The sequence below is a fragment of the Silene latifolia genome, chromosome X (assembly GCF_048544455.1).
Source record: "Silene latifolia isolate original U9 population chromosome X, ASM4854445v1, whole genome shotgun sequence".
NCBI lineage: Eukaryota > Viridiplantae > Streptophyta > Magnoliopsida > Caryophyllales > Caryophyllaceae > Silene > Silene latifolia.
In genome coordinates this window covers 126,588,754-126,598,813 of record NC_133537.1, presented here as the reverse complement: position 1 = coordinate 126,598,813, position 10,060 = coordinate 126,588,754, and the positions used below count along the sequence as shown (strand labels likewise).

Genomic DNA, 10,060 nt, shown 5'->3' with positions numbered 1-10,060 from the left:
AGAGAGATATAATGTAGTTGATACGATATCGTGAGACATGTTGTGGAGGTATGCATAATTGGTGGAGTTGGTGTTAAGAGTTCATGTGTTATAGGGTGAGGTTTTGTTTTGAGTTTTTAGTTGCGTTGTTCTATCTTAATCGAGTAGGTAGGTTTGTTGTTATGTATGGGTTGAACTTCGGGGACGAAGTTCTTTTTAAGGAGGGAAGACTGTAATACTACGGTTTTATGAGTCTTTGGGTACTCTATCGTGTAGGGCTTACTCTGTCGAGTAAGTAGTTTTTGACGCAAATCAGTAGTCTGCCTGTAGGGTACTCGATCGAGTAGGGGGCACTCGATCGAGTAAGTCACTTACTCGATCGAGTAAGTGTGTTTTACGGGTTTGTTTTGACGGGTTTTGCTAATAACGCGAGATTAATATAAAAGGCTTTCGTCTTTTTTTTTTAATCACTTTTCACCTAGTTGGAAGCAAAAATCATCACATTCAAAGCATGGGAACTAACCCTGACTCGTTGACCCGTTTGCGGGGGATTAAACCCGAATGAGCTGTATGCGTGGTGAGTGGTGGACGTGGACCGTGGTGATGGTATATCACACTGTACATGGATGATAGAACCCAAATAGTTGCTTGAAAATGAAGGACACTCCCCCAGAAAGCACAACAGTGTCTTCTTCCTCTTCTTGTACACACAGATCATGTCCGCCGAGCTGAGAGAGCTCCGCCACTCCTCCTCCATCGGCAGCCGCCCTTCCTCTTCCCCACGCAAATACCCTCAACAACAACAACAACAAAACGACGACGTTTCCCCGCTCATCTCCTCCGACGATGGCGACGACATGTCTCACGTGCGATACCCACGTGATAACCGCCCATTCTATTGGCATCATTTATTCTACGAAGATCCTAGAACTTCATCTACTTCTCCTACTAAACTCTCCCTTGTCTTGATCATCGCCCTCGTCGTTGCTGCTTTTGTTTCTGTTTCTTCTCTTATTAGTCGTCTGGTAATTCTATTTTCATTTTTCAGGCTATCGTATTTTGATCAATGCTTTGTCGCAATTTTCCACATTTTCCGTTGTTGTTGAGATCCGAAACTAGTCATCAAATGTAGATTATAATTAATGGGTTATGATTATATTCTGATTTTAGTTAGTGAGTCAATTTACAAGGCTGAGCTGTTGCTGATAGTAGAATTCTTAAATTCCTTATGTTGAATGTTGAAAACTACTCCCTCCATCCCTATTTCATTTCCCCTTTTAATTTATCCCTAATTAATTGCCCCTTTATATTTTGAGGGAGAAAAGAGGAAATCATTTGACGGGTTTTTGAACTTCCCAATTTTTGCAACAACAACAACATTACCTTAGTGCCTCAATCGCCCCCCCAAATTGCGGGGTAGGGGGTCGGATTTATGTAGTCTTACCCCTATGTTAACAATACAAAAAGAAAATTGTTTCCCAATGACCCAAGTCGAGAATTGCACCGCGGCTACTTCACAGTAAAAAGAAGCACAACCACTTTAGTGAGCCATTTTTTGCTTTTTTCCTCGTCATAATCCAGAACCAAAGAGTAATGAGTCTTTGGCTCCATTGGAAATGGAATGAACTTCTGACTTTTGCCATTGATGTAAATATTAAAGTTAGATTAGTCAGTAGTTTGTTTTAGGAGATTTGGGTGCTTATAATTGATTATGTTGGTTTAGCTGTATGTAGTGCATAATGAAGTAATTTTTGAGAAATTAGAAATCCTTATATGCTTTACATTGCAAAGTTTGAGGCAATATTTTACTGGTTTTTGTCAGAATGCACCTTACTTGTGCAAGAAGGACGGCATCACTCTACATTGTCCGCGGGTAAGCTTGTGTGGGATCTCAAATATGATGCAGTTTTCTTATGTATTTTTTCTGTTATCTGGCAAACTGTAAACATAATTTTTTTCTATTCAGGTCAAAGAAACACCTTCGCTTTGGGAGAATCCGCATGCAGCCTTCACATCTTGGAAACCTTGTGCTGAGCGTCCTAGTAATGGCATGTCAGGTTAACAATAGAAAATGGATACAGCACGCCAGTGTCATTTTTTTTCTGTTTGGTGTTTACCTTTTTCTGATACATTCGAAGTTTGGAAAGTTAATTTGTAAATTGTTACATTATGGCAGTCTGCATCATGTATATTATTTATCGTCCTATATGTGTTTCTGTCCAATCTAATATTCTGTATGTCTTTTAATGCTCTCAGATATTCCTGGTGAGAACGAAACAAATGGGTACATATTTATTCACGCTGAAGGTGGTCTAAATCAGCAAAGAATTGCCGTATGGCCCTTGTTTTACTTCTCTTTTATGTTTTATTACGTCAGTATTGAATTTTGGGAGGAGGATAGACAAGAAAAAGAATCAGATAGGATTCTTGTATCTAGTAATCCATCTAGAAAGCCTGCCTGAATTAAGGCATTTATTGGTTTACCCGCAGATTTGCAATGCTGTTGCTGTGGCAAAAATTCTGAATGTGACACTTATATTGCCAGTGTTGAAGCAAGACCAAATCTGGAAAGATCAAACGTGAGATTTCTTTGATTTTTAATGCTCACTGTTCTTTATATACATTACTTGCTGTTGAATGCAGTGTATACGAGCAGTGGCTTTTTTATTGTTTTTTTTGGAGGAAATGAGCACTAGCTTTTTCTCTACAGAATATTGCATCATGGTGCCCTTCTTTGAGTAATACTCCCTCCATTTCACTTTTTAACGTCACATTTCCATTTTGGGAATTATATAAGGAAAAGTGGTAAAAAGACATCTCTATGCTTTGATATAGAGTAAATGGGAACACTTTTATTGTGATGTAAGGAGGGGTAGTTTAATATCAATGGGTAATATCGGGGGTTCACCCAATTTTATTACTAAATTTTGAAAGGGACAATTATTTTGGGATTAATTAAGAGGGAAAAGGGGACAATAAAAATGAAATGAAGGGAGTACTCCGAAGTATCTACCTTCTCGTTTTGACCTTCTCCAACCTTCTCCTCTCACAAATGATTAAACTAAGGGGCTTTTGGTTGACGAATAGGTATGGGAATGGAAATAGGAAAGGGTTTCAAGGAGAGAGGAATAGGATACCCTTTGATTAACTCAATTGTTTGGTATAGAATAGGTAAGAGAATGACACTAAAATAGTCCAATCCAATTAACAACCCCACACCCACTACAAAAAACGATCAATCACCACAACCACTATCGCAAGAGCATAACCACTGCCGGCGGCTCCCTCACTTTCATTTCCCTTCTTCCTACCCCAGTCCAGCCTCTTCAAACACCGTCTTCAACCGTCAAGTGCCCACGCCCTACCCAATAAAGTTACCACCCCCCACCCTGAAACCATCACCCCACCCCCGAAACCCCCTACCCTACCCCAAACCACACCAGTGGGAGTGGGAGTGGGAGTGGGAGTGGGAGTGGGATGATGGTTTTTAGGGTGGGGGTGGTAACTTTAGTGGGCAGGGCTTGGGTTTTAAAGAAGTCAAGGTGATGGTGATGAGGAGAGACGTGGGCAACGGCTCAAATTAAAAAACCGCGCCTCATGCTCAAGGCATAGTGTGGCGCCAACCAGATTGCTTCCATTTTTTTTTAAAAATCCTTTTATTTTAACCTTCTTTTTTCCCCTTATCCTTAATTTTCACTTTTAAATACATGCTAGCCCTCTTTAAAACAAAAAAAAAGGTTAATTGATGAAAATAATCCAAACTATACCCCGTCTTCTCAGATTAATCCAAACAATACTTTAACTCAGAATAATCTGACTTACGCACTCATTTTTCTCATAATACACCGGGTAACCGGCTACCTAGTCATCAGGTCACAATTTTTTTTGGGTCCTGATTTTCGCAGTACATATTTTACTCATTGCAGTACACGATTGTCAATTATACCCCTCTCATTTCCCCCTCCTATTTCCCCTTTGTAATTTCTCCCTAATTTATTATCTCTAATTTCACCCACCTCATGGGCTATGGGCTATGGCGACTGTTGCCGATATATGGTCGCCGGCGTAGGAAGGAGTTTGCCAGCCAGCCAAACTGCCGGCAGCAAGGTTGCAGGGGTGGGTGGACCAGGGTGATGTCATATGGGTTGGGGGTGTACTACATAGATATTCCTACGGTTAGTAGTACTCTTGCCAATTAATCGATGTACTACGTACGTTATTATGTTTAGTGCAATTTTTTAATTTATAAGTAGTATTCGTCTTTATCGCTGGCCACCACATACCACATGTATTCGTCCTTCTCACCGGTATCAACTACACCAATACCCCAATCTCATACCCGTAATTAATTTAACATAAACCCTAATTAAAAAAAATACAAAATCTTACAAAGAGTCAATTTAATTAGTTATATAAGAGAATAATGAATTAAATACGGATTCTATACTCGAATTATCATTCATAATTGAAGAATTTGAAGGAGGTTGGAAGAGGAGAAGGATCAACCATAGAGAGAAGTTAGAGAGAATTAAGTTCATGTTTTTTATTCAGGGGTAGACAAATGGAAAAATTAGTGTAAAAAGTACTGCAATGAGTAAAAATTGTACTGCGAAAATAAATTCCGTTTTTTTTTTTTTTAAAAAACAAACTAAAATCAATAAACCCATTATAATATTAACACATCCCCTTCACACACTTTAACTTTTCCATCGCCACCACCAAACTGCCCAAACACACCCAAAACCACCGTCACACACTCACAGCCATCTCCCTCCTTCCCCTTCCTCTTTGACTGCAACCCGTTACCGCCGCCACCAAAACTCTCCACGAAAGTGTTATTGTCCTACGTAATGCTCACCAAAAATCTTCACGGAATACTTTCAAAGCAATCAACAGTCAACACAAATCGACAAAATTCTCATATCCTTCAAATTCATCCTTTCTTCTGAACTATAAACTTATTTTAATGTATACCAAATGGAAAGAGTTAGCAACATTTTTATATCTATATCTATAGCTCTTGTCATAAAGTCTTGATTTCTGGAAAATCAATTGAACTTGTGGATAAATCAAAACTAAAGTAAGTTGCTACAAGATTTGATTATAAAATATGGATGTTTGTTTGGAAAATCAGTGCACCTTGTGTCCAAAAGGCTCGCGCCTTGGGACCCCATCGCCTGCTCCTTCTCAAACTAAGGGCAACGGAGAGGCGATGGAGATGGAGATGTGTGTGTGTGGGTGGGGGGTGGGGGGGTTCTCTAGCAGGTGGGAGGATGATCGTCCTGGCGTCAACAGCCTGTGGGTGTTTGTGATCGGTGTTGGTGGTTTACGAGAGAGATAATCAGGAAAGGGTGGGGGAATCAATTTGGGGGTATGGGAGGTAAACCTAATAGGACATATGAGTAAAGGGAATGCAATTGGTAGTAAACAAATAGAAAGGAAATAGGAAAATTTCATTCCCTTTCTTGAATACCCCTAACCAAATGCCCCCTAACTTTAGTTTTCCTTACATAAAAGTGAAACAAAAGCGGAAATATATTATTTGTGAGAGAAGGTGGAAAAGAGAAGTAGATAGTTATATAGCATACTCTGGTTACATGGGCGAGGCAGCAGTAGCCGCGTGAGGCGGCCATTGCGGCGGCAAGGGGCGACTAGTTCCTATGTTTTTCTGGCGACGGTTTTGTTAGTTATTCTTATTCTTTAATTAATTATTCTTATCCTTAATAATTCATAGCGTGCCTTCATATGAGGGGTATAAATATGATCAAGTTACATCATTTTAATATACACAAGAATAATCACTTCAAAAGAACCCAAGTAAAACAACTTTAGAGAAATTCTCTTGATTCAAACCTAGAGCAAGAGGTTTGTAATTGTCTTATCCCCGAAGAGATTTGGTGTAGCCCAAGGCATTTAGAAGGAAGGGTCGAAATACTCTTTAAGGAGAACGTTCCTAAAACATGATTCAATCATATATCCAAGCACTTTCGTAGTTTAGATAGTACTTGTATTGTTGTAATTGCATTGTTGTTGTATTTGTATCAATTCCCCAACATCAAACTGATCTGTGGATTAGGTTAACAAGAACATGAAGTACGCCCTTCACTATTTTTAGGCTTGATCATCGTGGTCATTTATGCTGGAGCCTAATAATTCTAAGGGATTAACTTGTATTACTTTATACAGATTGAAAAAAATTTCGTCGTTCAATCTGTTATAAATTTTGCTTTCTGCAACAGCAACAAGCCTTATCCCCTAAATGATTTGTGGTTACACGAACCACCATGTACTCATATAGTCATACGGGACCATTAATGTGAGGTGGAAAACAACCTCACAGCATAAAAGGGAAGTTGAGGAGAGTAGACACGGAAGAATGGAAGTGAGAAAAGTAAGAGGTAAAAAAGGCAAGCAAAAAATGAAAAGAAAAAGGAGCTGTAGATTGGAAATGTAATATTGAAGGCATAAACGATTAAATTTTGAAGTTATCACAAGTCCATTACTTTCGGTAAGAAGAGATGTAATGCTTGATTGTTTTATTATTTTCCATTGTGCAGGAAATTTGAAGATATATTTGATGTCGATCATTTCATTGACTACTTGAAGGATGATGTGCCGATTGTCCGTGATATTCCAGAATGGTTTTCAGATAAAACAGAATTGTTCTCAAGTATAAGGTTTGATTTTTTCCCCCTCTGTAAGATGCGTCTGCCCATGTAGGGTTTTCCGGGTTTACATGGATTCAATATTTGTTCAACTTTAAAAATTTCGTCGGTCAATATTTTTTCAACTTAGGGTGTTTTCCGTGGAGAAACTGGATATTAGGGTTGTTCATCATTAAAAGGTGCAAGGATAATGTTATCATCACTCTCATTTGCTCTTAATCTTAGGACTTCAGTACTACTTCATTGACTATGTGGTGCATTTGTTTGTCAAAAGATTGGTGGTGGAAAACTTGGACTGGATATTTTGAGGAATATAATATAAATGATTAGTTCTGTATATTTCGGACAGAAATTTTCTTCTAGGAGGATCTTCGTTGTAGTTCTCCATATCCATGAATGTACTTTTCATACACCACAAGCCAGATGTCATATACCTGCCAGATTCACATGATGCTCTTTTCGTATTTACTTTACCCTTTGTTTCGATACAAAAAGAGGGGGAAAGAGGAGGGGAGGGAAAGGGAGGGGAGGAAGGGAGAGGCAACCAATGTCACTTAGTTCCAAATCTTTCCTACGTTGGAAAGATTTTAATTTGGCTTGTAGAAGGGAAATGGAGGGATCCCCTCTTTCCCTTCAAATCCTCCCGTCCAAAGTAGTTCCAAACAAGGTGTTATGTTCTATCTTTCAGCTCAGTGGGTTTTGTGAATATATAATAGGCGGACTGTGAAGAACATTCCAAAGTATGCTCCTGCCCAATTTTACATCGATAATGTTCTTCCTCGGATCAAGGAGAAGAAAATAATGGCCCTGAAACCTTTTGTGGATAGACTTGGGTAAGTTTCAGCATAATAGGTTTATTTCTTCCTCAAAATTCTGAAACACGTAGGTGTCACCGTTATTTGAAAACTTCATCCTTCCTTTTGTCAGGTATGATAATGTTCCTCAAGAAATCAATAGGCTAAGGTGTAGAGTGAATTATCATGCTCTAAAGTTCCTGCCTGAAATAGATCAGATGGCAGATTTGTTGGCATCAAGAATGAGAAACCGGACAACTACTTCAAATCCGTATATGTACGCTGATATGCCATTTCAATTCTAAATTTCTGTAATTCTTTAAATCTTTAATTGCTATATCCTTCATCTCTGTAATTATTTATTTATAGGGCTCTTCATCTTCGTTTTGAGAAAGGAATGGTGGGCCTATCTTTCTGTGATTTTGTTGGTACCAGGGATGAGAAAGTTAAAATGGCAGAGTACAGAAAAAAGGAATGGCCAAGGCGTTATAAGGCATGTTCAACCAAACCTACTCTTTAACACAAATACTTATATGTGATGGTCTCACATTTGAGACCTACCGATTAACCTATAAAGCTATAATAAACTGATGATGATTAGAAAAGGATTTGATTTGGCTGCGCTGTTTTTGTTGTAGTTGGGATTGATGTATTGTAACATGTTCAGGTCGATGTTAGAACATGGCATGGTTTTTGGGCATGTTTGAAAGTTCTGAACATATAAATTCTCTATATTCATTATATTTATCTTGGTGGTGTTGATGCAGAATGGCTCCCACTTATGGCAACTAGCTCTGCAGAAACGGAAAGAGGGCCGATGCCCTCTTGAACCAGGGGAAGTGGCTGTTATTCTGCGTGCTATGGGCTATCCAAAAGAAACCCAAATATATGTTGCCTCTGGTCAGGTGTATGGGGGCCAGAATCGGATGGCCCCGCTCAGGAACATGTTCCCTAATCTGGTGAGTTAGCTGTGTCCCTTCTCTTTAAGCCTTTGTTAGGCAAATGTTCTGTTTTCACAACCGTTCCTCTAAGAAACGGTCTATATGAATATAATATGAGACCAAACCCAATTCAACTAAAATTCACACCCATTGAGCCACAATTCCCAAAAGAATTGAAATCAATATCGCCCTACTTCATAATATGGATTACTCTCGTATGAAAGTTTATGTTCTTATTCTTGATAATTTTGTGAAGTTATGCAATGTTAGTTTCAGTTTTACCTACATCCTGAATAAATTTGCTATTTCAAACTTCTACCATAGGTAACGAAAGAGGAGTTAGCAAGTAAAGAGGAGCTTGATGGCTTCAGAAAACACGTTACAAGTCTAGCAGCTCTCGATTTCTTGGTTTGTTTGAAGTCTGATGTGTTTGTGATGACCCATGGAGGCAATTTTGCTAAGCTCATTATTGGCTACCGTAGATACATGGGTCACAGACAGAAATCCATAAAACCTGACAAAGGCCTAATGTCCAAGTCTTTTGGGGACCCCTACATGGGTTGGGCCACCTTTGTTGAGGATGTTGTGGTAACCCACCAAACAAGAACCGGTTTGCCGGAGGAGACTTTCCCTAACTATGATCTGTGGGAAAACCCTTTAACCCCTTGCATGTGCAGAGCCTAAAGTACACACACACACACATAGTATGCCGGGCTTCTCCTGGCAATCTATACAAAATTGAACGACTTGTGGTTTGAGATTATACTTCTGATCGCAAAGTCAGTAACTTGACAAATTTTGGAGGTTGGTTTTTTGGTCTAGAGGTGGATTGTCATGGTTGATCCTACCACAATCATCTGTCCAGTGCAGTTACAACGTCGTTAAGTACGGGTATGCTCTTTTATTGAGTATAGATGGCTATACCTTGTAAATTTATACGATTTCAAGCTATTTCTTCTTGCCAATGTTTATTTCGATAGACCTGGGCCTGGCACTCTCCTTGGATGCCGATGAATAACAGCGTCTATGTTTTTTGGGTACAGAAACATGTGAGGGTAGTTTTGATTGCAGACCGTCATTTGAATTTAAGACATTTCGGCTTCAATGATTTTACAAATACTTAAGCTGACATCTGCAACTATGTAATTATGACAAAATTACGCACAAAAAATTGTCTTTCTTATATTGTGAGCTAGCACTTGGCTGACCCAAATCCCAATGCTCTATGTAATTTGCACTATATGATATGGGGAAAATAAATTGAAAAAGTCTTGGCCTATTGTTTAAGACAGTTTGAATCCCCCTTCCCGATAGATTGGTAGTGATCTTGTGCCTCATTTTACACCAAAACAGTGGGGAATAAAATATATTTAAGGCTTGTTTGGATGTAGGGTTTTGAGGGGAGGGGAGGGGAGGGAGGGGAGGGATATAAAATCCATTTTCTCCTCCCCTTCTCTCCCACTCGTGTTTCAAAGCAATTATTATGCATCTGGATATCACGGGGGGTGATTGAATGTCGTCTATGAGATGATGCTATGGAGTAACAATTAGGCAGGCGCCTCCAATGCACCGTATTAGTGCTATACTGCTATTGCCGTTAATGAGATGCAAATAAACAAGGCTCGAGTTATGAGCATTTGTGGTAATCAGTAATTTTCTTGTTTACAAAGGTTATTGAAAT

The 10,060-nt window shown here is 39.1% G+C and overlaps 1 protein-coding gene across 1 annotated transcript; it reads left to right on the top strand.

Annotated features, from left to right (window-relative positions):
• The first annotated feature begins 562 nt into the window (after window positions 1–562).
• On the top strand, window positions 563–9,562 carry LOC141623585 (protein PECTIC ARABINOGALACTAN SYNTHESIS-RELATED-like). Its single transcript, XM_074439681.1, has 11 exons — window positions 563–1,004; window positions 1,802–1,852; window positions 1,946–2,036; window positions 2,236–2,312; window positions 2,470–2,558; window positions 6,537–6,656; window positions 7,361–7,477; window positions 7,572–7,715; window positions 7,808–7,931; window positions 8,206–8,397; window positions 8,704–9,562. Exons 1-11 carry the CDS (start codon window positions 696–698, stop codon window positions 9,061–9,063), a joined length of 1,674 nt encoding a protein of 557 aa, XP_074295782.1. The 5' UTR covers window positions 563–695; the 3' UTR covers window positions 9,064–9,562.
• The last annotated feature ends 498 nt before the right edge of the window (window positions 9,563–10,060 follow it).

Coding starts and splice junctions, on each gene's coding strand:
- LOC141623585 (XM_074439681.1), top strand. CDS start 696: ATGTCCGCCGAGCTGAGAGAGCTCCGCCACTCCTCCTCCATCGGCAGC. Junction 1,853..1,945: donor TCACTCTACATTGTCCGCGG/GTAAGCTTGTGT, acceptor TTTTCTATTCAG/GTCAAAGAAACACCTTCGCT. Junction 7,478..7,571: donor CCTTTTGTGGATAGACTTGG/GTAAGTTTCAGC, acceptor TCCTTTTGTCAG/GTATGATAATGTTCCTCAAG.